General features: G+C 47.4%; 1 protein-coding gene across 4 annotated transcripts in view; it reads right to left on the bottom strand.

Moving 5' to 3' along the window:
* ABL1 (ABL proto-oncogene 1, non-receptor tyrosine kinase) overlaps positions 1–26,779 on the bottom strand; it is a 783,695-nt gene that overhangs the window by 132,136 nt on the left and 624,780 nt on the right. For all 4 annotated transcript variants that reach the window (XM_069609270.1, XM_069609271.1, XM_069609272.1 and 1 more), the window contains exons 5-6: positions 3,220–3,304; positions 1,884–2,061 (exon numbers count right to left, since the gene is read on the bottom strand). In XM_069609270.1, coding sequence (XP_069465371.1) covers positions 1,884–2,061; positions 3,220–3,304 — 263 coding nt within the window. The remainder of the gene's footprint in view (positions 1–1,883; positions 2,062–3,219; positions 3,305–26,779) is intronic.

Below are 26,779 nucleotides of genomic sequence, written 5' to 3'. Positions count from 1 at the left end.
AGTTACTTTGTCTTTGCATATGATCACTATAATTTTGTACATGTTTCTCTTGTCGCATCACTTGCATCATCACTCTTCAGTATTTTTATATTGTTTCAGTACGCACCTTCTTCATGACATCACTACCCTTGCCAGATTTCACTCAGCATTAAATAATGTCCAATGATGCGTGCTGACATCCTTCCGTGCAATATCCTTCTACTCTGTGTGCAAGGGTACATTCTATACAGTGCATATCGTCTTTCATACACTTGATGCAGTATAGGCATAACACATGGACTCCCATATATATCTCTTCTACTGTTCCAGTCTGACGGCGGTGAAGGGGTGGGAGTTTGGGAAAGTCTGTCCAACTGCTCCTCTACAGGACCACTGAGGAAATAGTGCTCAACTGTGTGGTAGGCTGTTTTTGTCATCAACAGCATCTTGGAGGATTTGGTCTTGGAAGACATTAATAAAGACTTTGTCGAAGCACACCAGGTGTGCGTGCTCAAGATTGACTCTTGGACGTTGCGTCCTCCGTCAACAGTCTCTGGGCTGGACATTTCGATGGGAGGCTTCACTGAAATTTGAGCCTTTATTACTGATGAGGATACCTTTCAGGACAGGGAGGACTTATGAGTCTCTATAACAGCCTGGGCAGGATCTTCACTCCTTGCCAGATTCTCTGCGGAGAGCTCCTTGTGCAATCTCACCCTTTACAACAGTTTGCTAGCGCGTGGTTGAAGCCAAACTTCTAATGGAGGGAGAGTCCGAAGCAATGGTCCCTTCATCTAGCCAGGCCACGAGCCTTCAGTGGCGATCTTTAAGGATCTTATTGGAAAAAGACTGACAAATGGAACAGGATCCCATTTTTTGGTCATGATATAAACAGTACAAACACTCCACCTTGATGTTTTTGAGGGTGCAAGTAGTGCCATTTCTAAAAAAGGCTTTTATTTTTTCATTGTTCCATCATGTTGGGGAAGGGGAACACTTCATAGGGTCAATCCTGAGAGGAATCGGGTGTTACTAATCCTCTGCCTTGGGAGTTTTTCCTGAGTGCTAAACCTCACAAACACTTAATTGTGAAAATATTTCTCTTTCTTTTCAAAACAAGATGAAACACAATGGTGTAGATAATTAAATGAAAGAACATTTTTTGAAAGAACTTAAAGGCATAGAGGACTCCAAACTCTGAATGTGCAGCAAAACATCTGAAGATGGCCTTCAGAGAAGTTCAATGAGAGAGTGGCTATTGACTTCAGAGCAGACGGACCAAAAAAGATCATTAAAGTGAAAACACTGCTGTTTATTTTATTTACTGAAGATTCCCATCCTGACGACTGTAAATATTCCACAGCATGTGAATCTGAAAGAAGGAATGCTGGAGAATCTGGCATTCTGCACATGGGCAGAGTTACCCAGGATAAAGAACTGAATTCACCAACTATTCATTATTGATGATGAAATGTTTGCTCTGACACCAGAAACATTGAGAATCTGGGGGGTAGTGGAGGGTGGGGGGCGTCAGACAGGATTTTACCTAGTTTTCAGAAATCCTCTGCACACCGAATCCGATGTCAGGCCCCCAGGTAAGCAGCTCACATACCAGTCAACAGTGCCAATGCTGGCACCCCAGCTCAAACACCCAAACTACTCACATACGAAGGGTCAGCTGAAACACTTCCAACTCTTAGCAACCCATTAGCGGCCACAATAGCTGATTGCTTCTGCTGACATCCCTCACAAACATTTAATTCATTCATTCTAGGCGTGATTAGTTTTAGCACTTGCCAAGGCTTTCACGGTTCACCAACACCCCTCCATGGCTCCCCAGAGCCGTTTCACCAAGGGCCTGGCACATACATCAGACCTGACTGTGTTGCTAGGAAAGAACCTACCTATGGATAAAGTTCTTCCTCTCCAGGTACTCCATAGCAGATGAGATCTGAGTGGCCATGTATAGGAGCACCACAGCATTCACCTCCTGGCGGTTGCACTCCCGCAGGTAGTCCAGCAGGTTCCCGAAAGTCATAAACTCTGTGATGATGTAGAATGGTGGCTCACGAGTACAGACCCCTGTAGAACATGGGTAAGAAGAAAAGACATTCAGCCGAGGCATTGGGTTCTCAAAACCAGTGTCAACCCTCCAAACCCCTACCATGAGCCAGCACCAAACCATAATATTTTGCCATGGTGGCATTCAAATACCCATGGAAGGGCCTGCAGAGAGGGTGGTCTAGAAAATAAGGAGTTCTTTCGAGATCAGTACCTGTTGTTCCCAAGGCATGAAGTGCCTTCCCTTAAAATGCATCAATGGCTACTCCTGCACCATTGTGACCGATGCTGTCTGGCCAGACACTTCCATGCTGCAGGACCTCCCGTTGCCTGCCTCGCTTTTTCTACACTGCAGGACCTCCTGCTGCCTGGCCAGACACTGCAATGCTGCAGGGCCTCCTGCTGCCTGGCCAGCTATTTCTGTGCTGTAGGACCTCCTGCTACCTGGCCAGCCACTAAGTTGCATGATCTTTTGCTTACTGTCTGCCTCTTATGTTCTGCAAGACCTAGTTATTGATGCTTGCCCAGTCACTTTCTGCAGAATGACCACCAGCTCTGCCCCACTCTCTTTGGGTAGAATACCCAGATTTAGCACTGAATGCCTAAACACCTCGAGCCTCCTCTTCCATATTGCATGACCCCCCACTTCCAGACCGACCTCTTCTGTCCTCAATCCCTTCCCAGTTTCCTCCACACTGCATGACCTCCTGCCTGCCCAGACTCTCCCAACCCATCCCCTCGCATACTGCATGGCCTTCTGCGGCTTGACCAGCCTCTTCCACACTGAATGACCGCCTGCTGCCTGTCCAGCCTCTTCTACACTGCATGACGACCTGCTGCCTGCCTAGCTGCTTCCACACTGCATGGCCTCCTGCTGCCTGCCTGGCCGCTTGCATATTGCATGATATACTGGTTCCTCTCCAGGTGTTTCCATGCTGCTTGACCTCTTCCATACTGCATGAACATACTTTCTCCTATTCCCGTCACTTCAGTGCAGAACGACCTTCGTGCGTGCCCCTGTCAAGTCTCTTTGGCGCTGCATGCCATCCCCCTCACTGCCCAGTTCAGTACTACATGCCTTCCAGAACATGCCAATTCCTTCAGGTGCCCCAAGCCATCTCTTTCCGTGCTCAGCCTCGAACGTGGTGCAGTGGTGTTTCTGGAGATTTTTCTACTTACCAAGCAGCTGCACCAAATTTGGGTGCTTGACCTCTTTCATCACTGCTGCCTCTTTCAAAAACTCCTCCACCTCCATGGTGTCCTCCTGCAGGGAAGTGGACAAAAACGTTTGGACCATTATAGAGCAAAGCATACCCAGTCATTTAGAGGTCAATTACTGCTGAGAAGGTCCAGGACCACTCTATAGAGCACTTCATCCCATGCAGAGCCATCTTTTGGTGGGGAGGTATATATCTATTGATAAAAAGATGTGTGCTAGGCGCTCTGTACGTGAGCATGTGAAGTGCATCAACCCTTTCGAATGGAGTGTAACCTCCCACTTATTCCTCATCTTTGATATACGATATCCAGCTTCAGCTACTTAGGAAATGTTTTTTGGCAGATGGCGCTGTAAGTCGATGTCGTCGACTCGATGTCCCTCAAGGGCCTCCGTCTCGAGGATGTCATCGAAGGTATATATAGCATGCGCAACGCCCATTGGCTTCAGTTCAGTTTTTCCACGAATGCCATTGCTTTGAGAAATACGGCACACTTCTTTACTTCATAACAACATCATTACGTTGAGAAAGTCTTCATCGACACGACAACCCCGAAGACCGGGTTCAAAAAGTGTCATGATTGTGGGTCGAAAATGTCATTGACTGATCCTCATCGTATATGTTTATGGTACCTGGGAGTGGACCATAACTCCTCGGACTGTTCCAAGTGCCAGTCGATGACGGGAAAGGCTTTGAAGGAACAAAAGGGGAAATTGACGGTGGGTCGAAACCCCAAATCACCTACTCTGACCAAAAAACATTTGACCTACGAGTCGAGAGGTGACTCTCCTCGGAGGAAGAAGGTGAAGTGGTTGAGATTGAGGAGTGGCTCCCACCACTCCTCAGTCGTCGAAAAGGCACCATAGGTCACCTTCGACTTCATTGTTGGACCCTTCCCCTTAGAGGGCATCTTGCCCCACTAAAAAATCCCTCAGGCCGAGTGGGAGGCTTTCAGAGCAGAGATGCTAAAGATTTTTGAAAAACAAAAGCCTCCTAGTCATGCTCCTACCGCGCCTTCGAAAGAAGCCGGAAAGGAAAGGGCTCGACCTAAATCCTGCACGCCCTCAAGCCTGGGATGAAAGTCTGATCCTCATCGGGAGCCGTCTAGGCCTGGATCTGATGACGTTTCATCGAAGGATCTGTGAAGCCGAAAGACACCAGCTGCGTCTTCGATCCCAGCCAAAGGGTCAACTTCGACGTTGAAGGCATACACGCCAGCTGCGCATCAAAGCTGAGTACCCAATTAAAGCCTATGGTGCCAGTGAAAAAAGTGGACGGCTCCTCCAGCGTCAAATCCATTGTTCATAAAACCCCTGATACCTGAAAAGACCCATGTTCCTCTACCAATAAAGGACTGTTTGAAGTCCCTACTATATATGAGGAGAATAAGCCCTCAGATAATGAGGCCATTTGGCCTCCAATTTGGTATGCCTAATGCAGCAGAAAGTATCTCAGAGTAGTCAAGGTTGAGAGACCTTTATGACAACCTGCAGACGGCCAGCGGGGTAGACATCTCACCTGAGCTTGGGTTTAGGAGGCCAGAGGCTGGGGATCATGCTGATGCATCATACAGACAGTGCATGTCCGAAGTAGTGGGCTACATGGAGTGGAGTAGGCCTCCATTGCCAAACAGGATGATCTGACAGACATCCTGGATAAGGGTCCCCAGTCAGATGTTCTATTACCTTTTCACATTGTTCTGAAAAAAAGGGCGGCTACGAATTGGAAAACACCAGAAACCAATTTGGCTGTGAATAAAAACTTGACCAAGAAGTACCGCCCTTCCAGTAGTGACCCAGACTACCTGTCGAAACACCCCACTCCAGAGAGTCTGGTGATACAGGCAGCTACTGCAACTTCTAAGCAAGCGGCTTACCCTACCACCGCTCCAGATAGATATGACAAAAGAACAGATGGATGGGCAAAGAAGGTATTTTCTGCAGGGACTATGGCGTTCATATCTGACAACTCCACATGTGCCCTTGCGAGATTTACATTCACTCTATGGGATTGCATTTCTATGGCAGTAGAGAACATTCCCGAAGGGGATGAGAGAGATGGGTTCTTAGCCATAGTTAGAGACGGCAAAGCAGCCATGTGCAAGTGTCTTCAGTCAGGTCTAGATTCTGTTGAAAGCATCAGCAGAGCCATGGCTACTAGCACCGTTATGCGCAGATTTGCGTGGTTGAGGAAGTCAGGCTTTGCACCGGATGTGCAATCCAGACTCCTTAACATGCCCTTTGATGGGTCTCATCTTTTTGGCTCTTTTTGGCAACAAGGCTGACTAGTGCCTTGAGAAGTTGCAGACCTCTAAGGCAGCAGCCACATCTTTAGGTGCCAGTATTGGGCAACCACAGCCTTTTCGACCTAGTGGACACTCAGAGGGGTAGACCTTTTTGCTACAACTACTCAGTTGGAAGGGCGAGAGGAATGGGCAGTCAAAGGGGCCAAAGAAGATTCCCTTGTGGTGGACGAGGGAGAGGTGCAAAACCAGCTCAAGCAGGAGCATCTTTACCATCTGCCACTGAATCAGCCGCCTCAGAACCCCAGAGGTCTTGAATCACAGTTCATCAGTTGGGCAGACTATCTCAGCATCTAGAAGAATGGCGAGACATTACTTCGGATGCTTGGGCCTTGGAAACCATAGCCCATGGGTACTACCTTCCTTTCATACATAGACCTTAGAGCAATCCACTGGGGAACCACTCTTTAAGGATTCCAGAACCGCTCCTTGTGCAGGAAATTTTAACCCTGCTAGAGAAAGGCGCTATAGAACCAGTGCCTGTAGCAGAGAGGAACAAGGGATGGTATTCCCCTTATTTCCCAGATACCAAAAAAGGATGGAGGACTGAAACACATATTGGACTTGAGATACTTGAACAAGTTCCACAGGAAGGACAAGTTCAAGATGGTCACACTTTCTCAGATCCTTCAGGCCCTCCAACTACAGGATTGGATGGTGTCATTGGACCTTCAGGATGCTTATTTTCACATGCCAATCCATCTCAAGCACAGGAAATACCTGAGGTTCGCATTTGGCAGTTCTCATTATCAATTTCGAGTTCTGCCATTCAGGCTGACCACCGCTCCAAGGGTTTTCACCAAATGTATGGTGGTGAGGGGGAAGAGTGTCTCAGGAGAAGGGGGGATTCACACCTACCACTACCTAGACGTTTGGTTGATCAGGGCGCGTTCTCCCGAACAAGTGCGGAATCAACTCAAAGTCACCTGCCCCTCTCTTCACAGACTGGGCTTTTCCCTCAATTACAACAAGTCCCATATGGCACCTTCTCAGAAACTCCAGTTCATCGCAGATGTTCTGGATACATCCTTGGGAAAGAGCTTGCCACCCGAGGTAAGTGCTCAAGACATTCTACAGATGGTCACCAAATATCAAAGTGCCCAGCATCTCCCGGCCTTTGATTTTTTGGGATGCCCAGCCTCATGGCATTGTGCATCTTTCTGGTGCCAGAGGCCCGCCTGAGAACGCGATCCCTCCAATGGGCTCTCGGAACTCAATGGTCCCAGTTTTCAGGAAAGATGATGGACCTTCTTCAGGTTCCAAGCAGGATCACACAGGAATCTTCTGTAGTGGATCTGCAAGGACAGCATTCTGAAGGGAGAACCCTTTTCGCAACCATGGCCGGAGAGAACGGTAGTGACGGACGCCTCACTCACGGGGTGGGGAGCCCACACCAACGATCTGACAGTCAGCAGTCGTTAAACTCAATCGGAGTCCAAACTACATATAAATCTTTTGGAGCTGAGGGCAATCAGACTAGCACTGAAGGACATCCTGCTCTCTGTACGGGGAAAGAAAGTCCCGATAATGACGGACAACACAGTGGCCATCTACTACCTCAACATTAAAGGAGGTGTAGGATCACTACCACTGTGCAGAGAGGCAATGTAGCTGGTTCTGGGCAATACCAGAAGTAATCTCTATCGGCAGGTCACCTAGCCGAAGAAGAGAACACAGCATTGGACGCTCTGAGCAGCCAGAGTGCAGTCTCCCAAAAGGTCCGTCAGGAGATCTTCACCCTTTGGGGAACCCCTCAAGAGGAGCTCTAGGAGACACGTTTGTGCTGGACTGGGAGTTTCCACTTCTGTATGTATTTCCTCCAGTCCCCGTCATTCATCACATGATCAGGAGGTTGCGAAAGTTTGTGAAACACATGATCCCAATTGCCTTGGATTGGGCCAGGAGGATGTGGTACCCAGACCGTCAGGACATGTCCATCCGCCCTCCAATAAGTCTTCCACAAAGAGCGGACCATCTCTCATGAGAGGAGGGTCAGGTTCTTCAGCTAGAAGTCAAGCCACTCAGCCTTCACACTTGGTTTCTGAGAGGCTGAGATACAATAATTCGGACCTCCCGGATGTCGTAATGGAGAGTTTACTTTGGGCCAGAAGGCCAGCAACTAAGTCCTTGTACCGTTGGAACAAATTCTGAAACTGGTGCAGGGAAAAGAATGTAGACCCTTTGCTATGCAAAACACAAGAAGTGTTATCCTTTTTACTAGCCTTAGCCAATCTGCGGCTCCTGGTTGTAACTATTAAAGGCTATTTGGTGGCATTATCCATATTTAAGCGCTATTTCAAAATTCCACTGGTGACAATTTCTAAAAGGGGCTCACCAATGTGTTACCTCCCCCCAGCCCTCCATCTCCTTTCCAGGTTCCCATTTGGGACCTTAATCTGGTTCTGACATTCCTAATGTGTGCACCTTTTCAACCTTTACCACTCCTGTTCTTTAAGGTTGTTAACCTTTAAAAAGGTAGCTCTAACTTCAGCCTGCAAGTGAGTGAGTTGCAGGCACTTTCATCCAAGCCACCCTTTACTATCTTTCATTAGGATAGGGTTGTTCTAAAGGTTAAACCTTCATTTTTACCCAAGATCATTTTGGATTTCCACATAGGACAGAAAATAGTTTTAACTTCCATCTATCTGCCATCTCATCCTCGCAAGGAGGAGAGGTTACATAGGTTGGACCCTCACAGAGCTTTAAGATTCTATATATCTAGACTGTCAAAACTCTGCATTGATGATCAACTTTTCATTGGCTATACGGGCCACAAACAGGGTCAGGCTGTTAATAAACAGACCTTATCCAGGTGGATCTTTCTGGCTATCTCAGAATGTTACAGACTGGTAGGGGAGGATACTCCTGAATGTTTTAAGGCTCATTCCACCGGGGGCATGGCTACCTCTACAGCCCTGCAAAGGGATGTACCAATAAAAAGTATTTGTGAAGCAGCAACGTGGTCTACTATCCACAGGTTCACAAAACATTACTGCATGGAGTCTGCCCTCGGTCAGGATCAAAGCTTCGGAAAAGCAGTCCTGCATTTGGTTCATAACCATTCAAACTAAATACTATTCCCTCCACCAAATCAAACACTGCTTTGGGAGTCTATCAAAAATGAGGAATACGTGGGAGGACACAATCCATTCGAAGAACAAGTTACTTACCCCTGGTAACATTCTTTCGACTGGATGTTCCTCCCAAATTATTCCTCATCGCACTCCCAACCTACCCCACAGTACATTTCCCATATTATTACAGCGTTCATTCCTTCAAGGCAGAGTACGGTTATTCCTGTGGTTATCCAGATATCTCTACTGTAAGAAAAAACAGAAATGAAGTGAACCGGCGCTGCCCGTGCTATATATGCCTTCGATGACATATTTGAGATGGAGGCCCACGAGGGACATACCGATGCACAACACCCTCTGCCGTAAATATTTCAGAAGCAGCTGGAGCTGGATATCGTATATCAAAGATAAAGAATATGTGGGAGGAACATCCAGTCGAAAGAACGTTACCAGGGGTAACTAACTTGTTCTTCTCAGGTCCAGCTGTGAGGATGTTCAGGAGGAATTTAAAGAAACACAAACCAGGAAGAAAATGCTTCAATATTATTGATAAATCCCCAAACAAGCCCAGTTCTTCCATCTTCCCATTAAAACTAGCACCAACCACGTAGTGTTATAACGTGTAAAATGCAAGAACTTCATCCACTCCTCTGCTGGGCTTACCTTTTTCCCCCTTTCCTCTTTTTGTCACCTAGACAGGAAGGGCTGTGCAGTGTGCCCTACACAAGTGTTCATTTAAAGAAGGTTCCTTTCTAATATTTAGTAGGGCGGGCTTAGAAAAAGCAAGGTGATGCCACTTAATGTATATGAACCCAGTGGCTCTTTCGCTCTGGTCACCTGATGGCGGATTGCTGCCATTCTCTAAGACAAGGGATGCCCCTGCATCCCCTTCCATTCGGAAACACCACCACCGTAAAAGCGCACCATTCAAATCACTGCACCTAAATAGTGACGTGAAAACCATACAGGCGTACTACATAGTGCCTTCTCGTGTATGGTGAAAGGGAGGCAGAACAGAAACAAGGACCCTCCCATTCAGAAAACTGTCAGCAAAGAGGCTCGACAGGGTTGCAGTGGCCCCTTCAGAGGGCGCAGCTTTTTAACGTTGAACTTCTATGTTTTCAGCTTACAACATGAAAGTAAAAAAAAAACAAATCAAAAGAGCTTGGGTTAGAGTGCAGAGCGGTCTCTGAAAGAAGCCCGTGCAAACGTACAAGGAAAGCAGACTTGCCATAGCAGTGTTTAAATTACAGCCAACTTGCACTCCCGACACAGACAACTAATGAGAAAATAGGCTCGAAACTATTGTACACTAGATGGCGCTAAGCTCAAATGAATGACTAGACCATTCTTTCCCATCAAAAACAGGACTGCTTGACAGAAGACAAACATTCCACCTGCAGCCCATCAAGCTATACACCAGGAACAACCTCCGCAAAGTTCACAAAGAATGCCACCTTCAGCACAGCAAGCTATACACCAGGAACAACCTCAGCAAAGTTTACAAAGAATGCCACCTTCAGCACAGCAAGCTATACACCAGGAACAACCTCAGCAAAGTTTACAAAGAACGCCACATTCAGCACAGCAAGCTATACACCAGGAACAACCTCAGCAAAGTTTACAAAGAACGCCACATTCAGCACAGCAAGCTATACACCAGGAACAACCTCAGCAAAGTTTACAAAGAACGCCACATTCAGCACAGCAAGCTATACACCAGGAACAACCTCAGCAAAGTTTACAAAGAACGCCACATTCAGCACAGCAAGCTAGAACGTGAACCCCAACATGGAGTCCACAAGGCATGCCACAGGCAACACAGCAAGCTGCACATAAGGAACAACCTCAGCAAAGAGCCTGCAAGGGATGCCGCCTACAGCACAACCAGGTGTACACCAGGAAGATGAACCCCAACAGAGTTCATATCGGATGCCACCAGCAGCACAAAACGCTGTAAAACGAACCTCAGCAAAGAGTTTGCAAAGAGATGACAAAGAATGGCACCTTCAGAACAGCAAGCGGTGCACCAGGAACACAAACCCCAGTAGAGTCAAGGGATAACACCTACCGCACAAGAAGCTGTGCAGCAGGAACATGAACCCCTGCAGGGTCCACAAGGGATGCCACCTGCAGCACAAGAAGCTGTGCACCAGCAACATGAACCCCTGTGGAGTCCACAAAGGAGGCAACCTGCAGCACAAGAAGCTGTGCACCAGGAACATGAACCCCTGCACAGTCCACAAAGGAGGCAACCTGCAGCACAAGAAGCTCCAGTAACATGAACCCCTGCGGTGTCCACAGGGGATGCCACCTGCAGTACAAGAAGCTGTGCACCAGGAACATGAACCCCTGCAGAGTCCACAAGCGAAGCCACCTGCAGCACAGCAAGCTGTGCACCAGTAACATGAACCCCCGCGGAGTCCGCAAGGGATGCCACCTGCAGCACAGCAAGCTGTGCACCACCCTGCTGAGTCCACAAGGTATGCCACGTTCATCACAAGAAGCTCCAGTAACATGAAGCCCAGCAGAGTCAAGGTATGCCACCTGCAGCACAGCAAGCTGTGCACCAGGAACATGAACCCCTGCAGAGTCCACAAGGGATGCCACCTGCAGCACAAGAAGCTGTGCACCAGCAACATGAACCCCTGTGGAGTCCACAAAGGAGGCAACCTGCAGCACAAGATGCTGTGCACCAGGAACATGAACCCCTGCACAGTCCACAAAGGACATGAACCCCTGCAGAGTCCACAAGGGAAGCCACCTGCAGCACAGCAAGCTGTGCACCAGTAACATGAACCCCTGCAGAGTCCACAAGGGATGCCACCTGCAACACTGCCAGCTCTGTTTGCAATGTGAAAGGCAGTAAAATAATGGTGTCACGAAGAAGAGCACCAGCAGCACAACAATTGGCGCATTAGGAACGTGAACTACAACAAAAAGGGTACAGGAGGAATTAATTTTGCACCGCATCAAAGGGTGCATGTGGAATGTTGCATGCAGCACAAGGGAATGCTGAAAGCAGCATAACAAGGAATCCATGAGGACAGCTGCCATGGAAGCGCACAACTGTAGAACAGTCGAGCGCTCACAAGGAATATGAATAGTAGCTTGACAAGGCACCCACAAGGACGTACTACAGAAAAACTGGTTACAGCAAGGAAGCACCACTAGTATGCATGAACATTACACGGCATTATCATGAGAATTGCTTGCTGCACATAACAGACTTTTAGAAAGGAATGTTTCTTCTAGTTAATGCCGCCGGTCATAGCAAGTTAAATTGCCAGCACAGCATTAACATTGAGTGTTAGCATTTAGTTTAGTTTATTATTTGATAATGCGCTCCAAACCCAGGGGTAGCCGGGCGCAGAAGATACAAGAATATTTAAGCTTGAGTTACATGCATAGGAAACATACAGAACAAACAGCGATACAAGAATACAGGATGTAAGAAGGAGTTGTCGAGTAACAGGGCAATCGGCTAGTAGTAGCACCCGCCTTAGCGCCTCAGCGTGCTGAGTCTGAGTCGTCATTAGTCCAAAGCCAACTTTTCACATTGCGTCTGAATCTGGTGTAAGGTAGATTAGTTCTCAGTGCAGAGGGCAGTGCGTTCCAGGCATGGGCAGCTTTAACAGGGAAGCTTATTCCAAACGCTTTGGATAGTCTAAATCTGGGTGTTTCAAGTAGTAGGTGGTTAGAAGCTCTAGTATGGTAAGTATTAGATTTTCTAGTCAGTCTAGCCGCAATGTAAGGGGGTGCGGTGTTATTCAGGCCTTTGTAGGTGAGGGATAGTGTCTTGAGGAGGACTCCTATCACTAATTTTTAACCACTGGTAGTCTTCCCTAATGTTAGAGATATGGGCTCTACAGGGTATGTCCAGGGCTGCTCTTAGCGCATTGTTCTGGAGTATTTGCAATTTTATGACTGTTTTGCTGGCACCCGCATAGAGGGCGTTACAGTAGTCTAATTTAGACATTACCAGGGCATTGGCTAGTGTGATACAATTAGTTGTGGAAAGGCACACTCTACAGGTTTTGATTAATTTGCAAGTGTACGCTGTGGGTGAGGCAAGGGCATTAGCTTGTTTTTTAAGGGATAGAGTGGAGTCGAGGTAGAAACCTAATGTTTTAACCTTGGTTGCTACTTTAATTATGTTGCCGTCTATGTTGAAGGCACAGTAGTTAGGATTGAGGTTGGAGTCGGAACCCAGGATCAGTATCTGTTTTCTCGTCATTCAGGCAAAGGCCGTGGGAGGCCATCCATGCCAGAATGAGAAGGTAGATCTTGTTTACTAGAGCTGAGACTTCTACAAAGTTGCCAGAAAGTGCTATGAGGATCTGCATGTCATCCGCATAATTAGTATAGGTTACCCCCAGTCTGTCAAGTTTGTCGAAGAGTGGCTTAGTGAAAATATTGTACATAGTGGGAGAGACACATGAACATTGTGGGACGCCACAGGTGATTTGAATTGGGTCCGCTGATGCTAAAGGGGAGAACACATCGTACGATTGGCTAGGAAGGATTGTACCCAGTCTATAGCTTCACTTGAGAAGTGGGCGGCAGACGCTAAGTGGTTGCATAACACTGCATGGTCCACCAGGTCAAAGGCCGCCGATAGGTCAAGGAGTAGGAGCATAGTTGTTTTACCTTTATCCTTCAACTCGTCGATTTGTGTCTTAAGGTCAATGAGTGCCATTTCGGTACCATGAAGTGGTCTGAATCCGGATTGGCGGGATCCTAGTAGGTGGTGCGTCTCCAGATAGTTTTTGATCTGGAGGTAGGCTACTCTATGATTTTAAGGAGAAATGGGCTGTGGTGATGGGCCTATAGTTGGTAGGGATAGCTGGGTCAAGGGTCTATTTTTTAAGCAAGGGCAATACCCAAGATTCTTTCAGGTTAGCGGGTACCACGCTTGTTCTGAAAGACGCGTTAATTAGTTTCGAGATGAAGGGTGGTAAATCTCTTGCTGCGTCCTTAATAACTTGTGCTGGGCAACTGTCGCCTTGGCAGTTAGGTGGCTTTAGTGATAAAATCACCTTTTCAGTTTCCAAAGTGGAGATTTTGGTGAATCTGAAGGGTTCGTGGCTATTTGGGTGGCTGAACTAGGTACGTCAGTTTGGTAGGAGGTATGGGTTTTTGTCGGGCTCAGGGCGGCTTCCTTCTTGGCAATTTTAGTTTGGAGGGTGACAATTTTATTAGCTAAGGCATTTTGGATGCTAGTACACCAGTGTTTGCCCTTGGGGACATTGTCTATAGGAGCAATAGGATTTTCCATTTCCCAGAGGATAGTGAAGAGTTCTTTCGAGTTGGACTTAGCCTTACTGATCCTCTCGTTAAATGAGTCTTTTTTTGGTTTGGATAATTTCCTTGCATTTATTGGCATGATTATCAAGAAGGGTTTTGTTCTCTGCCTAAGGTGTGTGCCTCCAGATGGCTTGGAGTTTGCATTTTTTGGATTCGTAGTTCCTTAAGGTGCGGGAAGAACCACGAATTGAGGTGAGATTCTCGTTTGCTTTTACGTAATTTAGTTGGGGCAATGGTATCCAGTGCTATAGACATAGCACTGTTGAATGTCTCAACTAATACATTGGGGTCAGGGTTGATATCATTAGTGATGAGAGCTGGCAGGAGGAGTGGGAGTAGTTTTTTGGATGTGATTTCATTTTTACTTCTGGTTGGCATAAATGGTACTATTTCCTAGTTCTTTGGTTTAGGATGCTCAATGGTTGAAGAGAAGCAGATGAGGTGGTGGTCAGTCCAGGTTTGAGGTAAAATATTAGAGATGGTATCACAATTTCGGTTAGCTATCCAATCTAGAGTCCGTCCTTTTATGTGTGTAGGCGCTAGGACTTTCTGGCTGAGGCCGTGATCAGCTAGTATGGATTGAATGGAGTGGGCTTGTTTGTCCTCGTTATCATTGAATCCCAAATTGAAATCTCCTAGTAGGAGGAGTTGGGTGGATTATTTGATGTGGTTGGTAAGAAGGCTAGATAAGTCCTGCTCAAAATTGCCTAAATGGCCTGGTGGTCTGTACAGCAGTAGTACAGTTAGTGTACTATTATTAGAAATGGGTATTTAAGTTCGCAGGATGTGATTTCTGGGTGGGGGGGGTGAGTCTTGCATCTAACTGGATTTTGGCGATGATGGCTGTGCCCCCTCCCCTGGAGTTAGGCCGATCAACTCTTAGTATATTATTCTTGTCAGGTATGGCAGTCATGAGTAATTGCGAAGGTCTAAATTATCCATAGCAAGTATATCGTCAATTTCCGTGTTGTGTGCTAGAAGGGATCTCGCGTTGATGAGTGCTCCTGATAGGGTGGGGGTAGTAGTTTTTCTTTTGGTGGGTCTAGGGTTGGGAGTGTTGGGCCTCTTTTGGTTGTAGTTGGTGGAGTAAAGGGAGTCTATGTGTTTTATGATGCCTTCCTACCATCGGTGCAAGAGAGTTAGAGTCGGGTGTAATTGAGGTAAGTGTAGGGCCTATTGGTCTAGTTCTTATATTTTTGATGTCAGAGGCGAGGCAGTCTCGCTCTAAGTCGTGAGTTTCTATCTTGCAAGTTGCAGGGTATAGAGTTAGTCAAGGTCATTGTTATGGCCATGGTTAGAGTCCCGAGCAGGGTACAGAATGCGTATATAAGGGCAATTTTAGTAGTACACACGATGGGCTAAGTCACAGAGGGCGGCAGTATTTCTCATTAGAAGGGATTGTGTCCTCCGACGTATTCCTTATCTTTGATAATTCATCTCCAGCTTGCTGGCCTTGGAAATGTTTTCTCTGTAGAGGGCGCTGCGCGTTGACGTCCGCCGAGTTGATGTCCCTCGACAGCCACCGTATCTGCGCCGACGTCACCATGCCCATAAATAGCCACGCGCGGCATCCGTTGCTCAGTTCTGTTTTTCCGCGCTTCGTGGGGCCTCGGAACATCGTTGCTCTGTATTTCCTCGATAAAACCAACTCATTCTCAATGGCTTCTTCATCCGGCCCGACGACTCTGTGGTCCGGCTTCAAAAAATGTCGAGACTGCGGAAAGAAAATGTCGAGACCGCGGAAAGAAAATGTCGATAACGGATCCTCACAGGATCTGTTTGTGGTGCTTGGGAGTCGAGCACCATTGTTTGGAGTGTGAGGACTGCATTTCTATGACGGCGAAAGCCTTGAAGGAGCGCAAGGGGACGCTCGAGAGAGGTAAATCCGTCTCCTCGCTGCCGAAAGCATTCCCATTCTAGGTCTCGAAGTAGCTCCCACCACTCGTCAAGATCTAGACACTCAAAGAAGACGTCGAAGATCCCCTTCCTCGTCATCTTCTGTTTCCCCAGAAAGGGTCTCCCGCCCCACAAAACACAGCTCTCAGGCTGAGTGGGAGGAATTCAGGAAGAAAATGCTAAGGGTCTTCGAGAAAGCAGCCTCGACCCTCTCGAAGACAGTTGAGGTTGATAACCCTGGATGAAAAACCCCGAAAAATCAAAACGCCGCGAGTTGTTGCACCCAGCGAAAGAGTCCACCCGAGAGCGCCACGGGCCATCGGGTAGGAAGGCACCATCTTCGACGCCGTCGTCGAAGATCCCTTCCACGCATGGATCGGCGCCATCAATGCCGTTGTCAAAGGGTTCTTAGACGCATCGGTCGATCGAATCGATACCATTGTCGACGCCAATAAAAGAAAAAACAACAGCTACTTCACAGCCAATGGTTATATCCAGAGCCTCCAACACGACGCTGAGAACGTCGTCGACATCCTCGAGTAGGATCCCAATCCTCTCGAGGCCTCTTCCAGTTTTCTCGACGCCTTTCTCGGCGCCTTCGAAGGCTTTCACATCAGCGTCAACATCGACATTTTCTCGCACAAAAATGACAAGTTTGGCTCCTTCTGCTTTAGAAATGGGTTTTACACCATTTCCGAGGTCAGAGTATCCCAGATTATCTTCAATGTATGAAGAAGGGGAGGAGTCTGACCAAGAAAGACCCTTCGGGCTGCAGAGGACCACACCACCTATTTCAGAGGATTTTACCTGAGGAAAGAAGGTTGAAAGACCTACAGGAATCATTACATGAGGCAAGTGGGCTGGACACTTCCCCAGAAGTGGAATTTGTCAAACCAGACCCAGGGGAACATGCCGAAACCCCCTATAGAACCCTGATGGCAAGAATTATTGAATTCATGGGTTGGTCTGCGCCTTCACGTGTTTTTCAACAGGATGACCTTACAGACATACTAGACAAAGATCCACAGGAGGATCCTGTGGTCCCTTTCGATACAGCTTTACAAAGGAAGATTTCATCAAATTGGGAAACTCCTGAGGTTATCCCTGCAGTCAATAAAAGATTGTCAGCCAAGTATAGGGTAGCTGCAGCTGACCCTGAATATTTATCAAAACACCTGACTCCGGAGAGCTTGGCGGTTCAAGCAGCAACTTCATCAAGCAGCAGATCCGCTTACCCTACTGTCCTACAGGATAGAGATGACCAAAGGTACGATTCTATGGCAAAAAAAGTATTTTCTGCTTGTAGTATGGCGTTGAAGTCCATCAACGCCACTTGATCGCTCGCCAGGTTCAGTCACACACTGTGGGAGTGTGCTTCATCAGCGGTTGACTGCATACCGGAAGGAGAGGAAAGGGAAGCCTTCCTTAACATCATTAAAGATGGCAAAGATGCCATGTGCGAATCTCTTCAAACTGGCCTCGATTCCGCTGACAGTATCAGCAGGGCCATGGTAGCAGGCATGCGTGGTTACGAAAGTCTGGCTTTGCTCCTGATGTACAGGCCAGACTTTTGAATATGCCCTTTGACGGCTCTTTATTCGGTAAAAAGGCTGATGACAGTCTGGAAAAGTTGCAAACATCTAAAGCAGCAGCAAAATCTTTAGGAGCTGCTATCTGCCAAACTCCTTTTCGCCCCTCAGGAACCTCTGGGAGAGGAAAGTCCTTTCGCTATAATTCTGCATTCGGGAAAGGCTGAGGACAGACTGCTCAAAGAGGCCAAAGGAGATCCACCCGAGGTGAACGGGTCAAAAGTACTAAGGCCGCAGCAGGTGCCTCTTTACCCTCAGCATCTGCATCAGCCGCCCCCAAACCACTCTGAGGTCTTTCCAAACAAAACACCTGTAGGGGGCAGGTTAACTCACCATCTGACGGAATGGCAGGCTATTACGTCAGATGCTTGGGCATTGGAGACAGTTGCCCAGGGTTACTGCCTACCCTTTCTACACATCCCTCAGAGTCATCCACCGGGGCACAGCTCTCTAAAAGTTCCAGATCCGCTCCTCTTGCAGCAAATTGTAGACCTGCTAGAGAAAGGTGCCATAGAACCGGTAACTGTAACGGAGAGGAACAATAACTGGTACTCCCCCCTACTTTCTCATACCGAAGAAGGACGGAAGACTGAGACTCATCTTGGACTTATAAGAATTGAACAAGTTCCTCAGGAAGGATAAGTTCAAGATGGTAACTCTCTCTCAGATCCTTCAGGCCCTCCAGATCCAGGACTGGCTGGTATCTCTGGACCTCCAGGATGCTTATTTCCATGTGCCAATCCATCTCAAACACAGGAGATACCCGAGGTTCACAATTGGCGGCTCTCATTATCAATTTCGAGTTCTGCAATTTGGGCTGACCTCCGGCCCTAGGGTCTTCACCAAGCTAATGTCGGTAGTGGCTGCAAGTCTAAGGAGGGAAGGGATCCACGTCTACCCCTACCTGGACGATTGGCTGATCAGAGCTGTATCTTTGGAACAAGCTCAGATCCAGCTTGATTATGTCTGCCACTTCCTTCACAAACTGGGCTTCCCCCTCAATTTAAATAAGTCACAGATGATACCATCACAGAGACTCCAGTTCATCGGAGCGGTCCTGGACACTTCCCTGGGAAAAGCCTTGCCACCAGAGGTGAGGGCTCAAGATATTCTGCAGATGGTCACCAAGTTTCAAAATGCCAAACATCTCCCAGCCTGCGACTTTTTGAGATTGCTAGGCCTCATGGCATCCTGCATTTTCCTTGTGCCAGAGGCTCGCCTGAGAATGAGATCTCTCCAGTGGGCACTAAGAACTCAGTGGTCACAATACTCAGGAAGAATGACAGATTTCCTACGGATTCCGGACAAGGTAGTCCATGACCTTCAATGGTGGGCCTATCCAGAGAACATCTTGAAAGGAGAACTGTTTTGGCAATCATGGCCGGAGATAAGTGTAGTCACAGACGCCTCACTCACGGGGTGGGGAGCCCATGCCAACGACTTGACCATCAGCGGTCGTTGGTCTCCATCGGAGTCCAGACTACACATCAACCTATTAGAGCTGAGAGCTATCAGACTAGCGCTGAAAGCTTTCCTGCCATCAGTACAGGGGAGAAATGTCCTGATAATGACGGACAACACAGTGGCCATGCACTACCTCAACAAAAGAGGAGGCATAGGGTCACTGCCACTGTGCAGAGAGGCAATGCAGCTCTGGTTTTGGGCAATTCAGGAAGGAATCTCTATCGGCAGTCCACCTAGCCGGAGAGAAGTATTTGACAGTGGACGCTCTGAGCAGGCTGAGCACAGTCTCCCACGAGTGGGAGCTAGCTCAGGAAGTCCTTCAAGAGATCTTCGCTCTTTGGGGAACCCCTCAGGTGGATCTGTTCACCACCAGCACCAACAGGAAGTGCGATCTGTTCTGTTCAAGGGAATTTCCCCCGAGAGGAGTTCTAGGGGACGCGTTCGTAGTGGACTGGGAGTTCCCACTCCTTTACGCGTTTCCACCAGTCCCTGTTATTCCTCAAATGATCAGGAGGTTGAGAAGATTCCGGAAAACCATGATCCTAATTGCCCCGGACTGGGCCAGGAGAACGTGGTACCCGGACCTTCTGGATATGTCCATCTGCCCTCCAATCCGTCTTCCACTGAAAGAGAATCTTCTCTTGCAGAAGGGAGGTCAGGTTCTCCATCCAGACATAAGAACCCTCAACCTTCACGCTTGGCTTCTGAAAGGTTGAGGTACAAGGATTGGGACCTCCCTGATGACGTCATGGAGGTGTTGCTTTCGGCCAGAAGGCCAGCAACAAAGTCTTTATACCGCTGCTGTTGGAACACATTTTGCAGCTGGTGTAGGGAAGAGAATATCGACCCTTTTTCATGTGGTACACCAACGGTATTATCGTTTCTACTCTACTTGGCAAACTCAGGCCTTCAAGTTGGCACTGTAAAAGGCTATCTCGCAGCGCCATCAATCTTCATGGCGACTGCGGAGGAACCATCGTATTTCAAACTACCCTTAGTAATACAATTTCTCAAGGGATTAACTAATGTTTATCCTCCAAGACCATTCCAAGTTCCCTTATGGGACTTAAACTTAGTCCCAAATTTCCTAATGGGTACTCCCTTCGAACCACTCCACTCTTGTTCGCTGAGATTTTTCACTCTTAAAACTGTCCTATTAGTAGCACTAACATCTGCTACGAGGGTGAGCGAATTACAAGCTTTATCTTGTAAACCCCCCCATACAATTTTCCATAAGGACAAAGTTGTCCCACAGGTGAAGCCTAATTTACTCCCAAAGGTGGTTTCTGAATTTTACATCACTCAGAAAATTACCTTACCTTCGTTCTACCCTCCTCCCCATCCGGGGAAAGAGGAAGAAAGGCTACATAGGATGGACCCAAGGCGAGCTCTAAGCTTTTACATCAGCAGACTGGCTAGGATTAGGCAAGCAGACCAACTGTTTGTAGGCTACTCAGGTCACAAGTTGGGACTACCCATAACAAAATAGATCATTTCCAGGTGGATTATTTTGGCCATTCTGGAATGTTACAAACTGCAGGGAAAGAGCCACCTCAGAACCTTAGGGCTCATTCAACCGGGGGTATCGCACCCTCTTTGGCCCTCCAAAGAGGGGTACCGGTCCGAGACATATGTGCGGCTACCACATGGTCGTCCGCACATACATTCACAAGATTTTACAACCTGGATTCCTCCACTAGTCAAGAGACCAGATTTGGCAAAGCCGTATTACATTCGGTTCATTCCTAAAAGGGGATACATGACATTACTCCCACCTCCAATTACATGCCACTGCTATGGGAGTCTATCAAAGATAAGGAATACGTCGGAGGACACAATCCCTTCGAAGAACAAGTTACTTCTTACCTGGTAACGTTCTTTCGATAGGATGTTCCTCCGACGTATTCCTTATCGCCCCTCCCATCCATCCCGCAGTAATACTTCCCTTGTGGTTGCAGCTTACGCTCCTTCAAGGTCAATAACCAATTCAGGCATGACTTATCTTATGCTACAAAACGGAACTGAGCAACGGACGCCGCGCGTGGCTATTTATGGGCATGGTGACGTCGGCGCCGATACGGTGGCCGTCGAGGGACATCAACTCGGCGGACGTCGACGCGCAGCGCCCTCTACAGAGAAAAGATTTCCGAGGCCAGCAAGCTGGAGACGAATTATCAAAGATAAGTAATACATCGGAGGAACATCCCATTGAAAGAACGTTACCAGGTAAGAAGTAACTTGTTTGTCTCAATAATGCATAGATCAAGGCTACCTGGATTCGACAGTCCCAGCAAGTGCAAAAGTGCATAGGTCAAAGCTACCTAGATTCGACAGACGCTAATCACGTCATACAGTGTGGCCTGGTATATGGCTGCCTAGGCTAATCAAGTATGTAACACCTGCACCTAATGGCAGAAAAGCATGATACATGTACTGAAATCAGCAGTAATTAAACATAGGGCCTGACAGTTCCATCCGATGCATAGGATAAATCAGCAGTGCAGCAAACTCAAGAAGAGTTTGGTATAGGCTGGGCGAGACAGTTGTAAGATATAAACCCATCAGTATGGTATTAGAGCTGTGACTCAGTGATTTAGGTTGTGCTTGGGTGGAGCCAAGCAGTTCTATCAAGGTGGAGGGAATATACATAGTGCCTAATACAGCATACTGCAGTATTAGTTAATTATGCAGATGTAAAAATGTGCTATGATGCTGAGCTGAATACGGAGCGTATGGCTTACGGATGTTGAGAAAGCAAAGGCGCATACAAGTTTTCGATCAGACAGTGTCCGAATTGTTCGAGTAAACTCAAATGTGCAAGATTGGCTTACCAGGAGTTGGTGCTTGCCAATTGTTGTAGGTGGTCGCACAATGCCGGTGAGGCAGCGTAATCGAGGAGCTGCTGTTTGCAGAATCCAGTGAGATAGCTGGACGCAGAGAAGGGAGGACGCCATGAGGATTTTAGGCGTAGAGTGTAGGCAAGTAGGGGGTAGCGCAGACTGCTTGTATGGCACCGGACAGGCACCAGACAGGATTGGCCTTAGACTCTGTGGGCCTTGGACGCAGGAGGGCCGGCTTCCGCCTGCCAGTAGCTCTTCGCTCCAATAAGGAGAGCGATTGGCCGGTTGCTGGGCAACCAAATAAACAAAATCAGGATCCGGCTCGGGTGGCCATTTTAGGTGTGGAAAAAGGCTTCTTAAAACCAAGTTGGGAACTGCAATTTGATGGGTGCAGTGGACGGTGGATATAGTAGTGGCATGAAGGTGATTATAGCGCCCTGGATAATGGAAAAAGTGGCTTATTTACCATGCGCTGTGCTGCTCCTGCAGCGTACGGCGTAGCGAGGATCGTGACACAGTGTCGTGTTTACTGTACGGAACACAATTCGCGTTTTAAGAGGCTTCCGTGGCATCTTGCGACATAGTCCTAGCTCAGCTTAGGCAGGGCATTTGGCTGGCTGAATGAGAAAAATGTGCCAGCAAACACAATGTGATCCCTGGAACGGTCCAGCATTTACCACAACATGCACAACCGATGGATTTGCCGTTTCCTCGTAGCAATTTGCTTGAGGCCCATTTGGTCAAATGTTTACTTTTAGTTAATTTGACCGCAGAAAATGCAGGTGGAGACCCCCTGCAAACAACCCCCACAACCCCTCCTATATATTCACACACACACACACACACACTTCTCAATACCTAAACCCTCCCTCCACATCTACATTTGTGGTAAAAAGAAAAAACGTACAACCAGATGGGCCTCGAACAAACTGGTCTGCAAGGAAATGGGGTGGCTCGCAGCCAACAGAGACCATTTTCCATTGTTTGATGACGTTCATAGATGGCCATGGAGAGTCTCTCCAAAATGAGAAATGCCAAGAAGAATATGTAAAGCTATCGGAGGACAGCAAAACACAGAAAATTGAAGCACTCAAAATGCAAATGTGAAGCCTCAGCAATTAAAAGGATAAATATTTAGGAGATTTCTCTTGGGGTGCAAAATAGGTACAGGACATATACATATATCTCAGACTCCATCGAAACAGAAGGCATTCAAGGGAACACAGCTGGCCCTACCAAGGGCAACGAGACACCCAGAATGTTTAAAAGAAGCACATTGGACCCTCAGGTGGGCATTTCAAGGAGAGTTCTGCCCAAATTATGCCTCAATACACAGAACATTTCAGGAACCCTACCAAGAGGCTCCCTCGACAGAGGACATTTCAAGAAGAACCCTACCCATAGTATTCCTCAACAGGCAAGTCACTTCAAGAACCCCTCCCCGCAAACCATAGGATCCCACACCACACGACATTTCAAGGAGAACCCTACCAGAAGACTGCTTGCAGACAGGATAGTTCAAGAAGAACTCTACTTGGAGGATTCCTCAAAACACAGGAAATTTCAAGAACTACCCCACCTGGAGCATCCCTCATCACACAGGACATTTCAAGAAGAAACCTACATAGAGGATCCCTCAACACACAGGACATTTCAACAACCCTCCTACCCAGAGGATCTCTCAGCACAAAGGACAGTCAAAGGAGAACATTTAAAGGCAATTGAGGTTCCATTGTTAGAGCAAATAATCTAAGTTTTCTCAAACGCATTAAAATAGAACATTTAAAACTACGGAATGGCCTATGTAGACATGGACATACAAAGGCTGTTCAGAAAGCCAACAGTCGGAGAACTAAGACTCCTTTCTTCTACTTGAATCTATATCTATCTATATTTCTATCTATATATCCAGCTATATATCTATAGATCTATCTATATATCTATCTATATCTATATAGATCTATCTATATCTATATCTCTCTATCTATTTGGGGAAGACCAATCAATTGAATCTGAAGCATGGCCCACATTCTAGGACTGTGAGCGAAGTGCAGATCAACAGGACCATCAATGGGCCGCCGAGGCGAAACCGGTATTGGAGGTGTACGGGCTCAGTGACTCAGGAGGGGGCCGGCAAGGGTACAGAAGAATGGCGGGGTGGGTGGGGGACATGTGAGGAACAAGGCCCTGGTACAGTGGGTCTATGGCCGCGATGGGAGTCGGGGGGCAAGGGAGGCACAGCCCATGCTGAGAGGTTCCAGGGGGGGTGGGGTGGGAAGAGAGGGGACATGAGTGGCAGAGCCTCCCTGGGAGGTTGAATGACATGGATAAGGGGAAGGAGCCGGATTGCTGAAAGCCATTCGGATAAGACAGGTCGTCAGTGGGCAGGATTCAGTGACTCTGCCAGGCTGAATTCAATGTGTTGCACTTTGGCACAAACACGTAGAAACACAGGAGCACTTGGAATGACCTTATGGTAAAATGCAAAATTCCGATTATAAATGATTCTGAATCAAAGCGTGAAACAGGTCATAGAGGGCACCAGAGCTCTGTACATTGAGTGGGAAAAGAGCAAGAGGAAAACGAAACACAAGAATTAGAACTTTAAGCTAAAAAAGTATGCACCCTGACATATATGATTGTCAGCATAAGCAGCATTGAGGTCAGGAGAAAAATATAAGTACCTGTAGCAAGGAGCAAGAACGCGTTTGCATAAAATTTGGAGGGGTTTGGGGGGGGCAGGTTAACCAGTGACATCCAGCATAAACAATTAAGTAGAGCTGTCACTATGTTCTTCTGGGCATTGGCAGCAAAAAACCATGCCACAGAGGAATGCAGATTCATAAGCTAACAGCGTTCTCATCAGGAGTCCAATGGCTTGCAATGGGGGGGTAATCAAAAAGGCTCATCATTTGACAGAGTTCTAAGGCCAAGCATCAAGAAATCAAGAAAGGGGAACATTTACCAGGACATTATCATAGCGGTTGATAGAACAAAGGCGAGGTAGTGTGTGAGAAACCAGAAGGTGTCTCACCCGCTAGTCCCTGGGGATCTCTCTCTGGTGGCCAGGGCACAGCCATCGTCTTTGGATCCAGACCCTGGGGACCAGTGCAGGAGGATCACCTGGGTGAGGGTTCCCTTCAGGCAGTGGGACACCTGATAGCGAGACGCTGTATTCCCCCCTCCCACTCCTACTCCTACTCCACCTTTATTCCATCCTACCATTTATGATACCTAGGAACTGTAACACCCCTTTCTTACATGAACACTTTCACACAGACAGCCCGCTCTAGGAGAAAGCAGACTCATACCCGGGCATTGTACCGGACATGTCCCACTACTACGGTCAGGTAAAGTCAGGCAATTACTGTTAACAACTCACACTTGACTTTCATTAAGCTTCCCCACACATACAAAAGGCGGAGCACGAAAGCACACTCTGAGCAAGGCAAAGCACGCGAAGGAACAGCGTTTTTCAGACAACAGCTGAGCGAGGGGAGAAAGGCGGCAAATCGAGAAGGGAGAGCAAGGAGGGACATACCCTTGGCCTTTCTGGCAAGAAACTGTTACTTTACAGAAACCTTCAGATTAAAAGACGTAAAGCCAGTTAACCAGACTGAAGAATCTTGCATTGTGTGTCGAAGATACCCAGGGCCCTCCTGCGTGACTGGCCAAGTCAGGGAGGAGCAGCAGCTGCTGTGGCGGTACCGTCCTTGGCTCCAGAATCAAAGCAGCGCCAGAGAAATCAACCCAGCCAATGAGTTGGGGAGACCGATACAAGACCATTCTGTGTTGAAGTCAAGGTTGCAAGCAGCAACATTGTATGAAGAACGCCAGAGCAAAGAATATTAAGGTGTGTGATGAAAGGCGCGAGTAAAACTCAATTAACAATGGATGTTTAAACTTTAATATGAATCAGAGAGGGTACAAGACAAAGTAACCGAGTGGTCAGGCACCGCATGTGTGCTCAATCAAATGTCTCTGTGTGATGTACCCAGCCAAGAAGTGGCAGAAACAAAAGCAATAATGTGAAATTTATGGATGAAGTGAATCGAAGTGCTCCTGCAATGGTTTTAGAAATATCCATCACACAGTCAAGAGTCTTTGAATTTTGATAACAAAAAGAAACCAAAGAAAGTGAGATTATAAAGTCCGAACCCGATTGAGGGCGATCAATTGTGAACTTGTGTTTAAGGGGGTCCGAGCCCGATTGAGGGAAACGCATGGTGGACAGTAAACCGAGAACTTGTGAATGTGAAAATCCTGATGAGAAAGGAACTTTGGTACTTGTTTGTTATGCCAGGCCTCTGCAATAAGAGACTTTAATTGGGAAAGAGACTTTGGTGCAGAAGGCCCAAATACCTATGTTTTGAACTCCATCCTCATGGCAGAGAAGCCAGAGTGTGTGTGTGAAGCTAGAGTGTGCCACCTTGTCCCATGCTGAAAACGTGGGGAAGGGAAGCCAACAGCTCAACTATCCTGACATATTGTTTCTTCAAATCTTTTCTTTTGCATACATAGTTCTCACACACCATTTGTATTTAGAAGTAAGGATTGGCAATAGGTTTATTAGTATAGGCCCTTTTATTTTGACAGAGAATCCACTAGGACTGCGTTAATATTTGATGGTCGTAGCTTGCTCCCTTCCTTGGATTTAGGGTTAGGAAGGCGTTCAATCAACCCATTGAAGTTCAATAAACACCCTTGAACTGTGATCACTTGTGCCCGTCTTCACTGTTTGATACCATGCCTTCCTTGCAAGTAAAAGAAGGCAAGAATGCAGAGTGCAAGCGAAATGCTAACACTACTCAGGGGGGAAAAGATGTTAATACAAGTAAATCGTTAACAGTATTTATAAAAAGGCAGAGGAGAATTCTCAAGAGTGCAACTGGGCATCACCTGCAAAATGTCAAGGGAGCAACCTGTATGGTCTTCTAGCATGGGCATGTAGAGAGGTAGACAGCAAGGCTTAACCAGTGTGTGGGAGCGAGAGGCCAATAGGCCCTTCTCTACCCTCACTTCTCAGTACAAAACTTGGACCAAGTGCCTC

The sequence above is a fragment of the Ambystoma mexicanum genome, chromosome 8, assembly GCF_040938575.1.
Source record: "Ambystoma mexicanum isolate Mex_15411 chromosome 8, UKY_AmexF1_1, whole genome shotgun sequence".
Classification (NCBI taxonomy): domain Eukaryota; kingdom Metazoa; phylum Chordata; class Amphibia; order Caudata; family Ambystomatidae; genus Ambystoma; species Ambystoma mexicanum.
The sequence above is the reverse complement of the archived record's forward strand: the minus strand, read 5'-3'. Positions and strand labels throughout refer to the sequence as shown.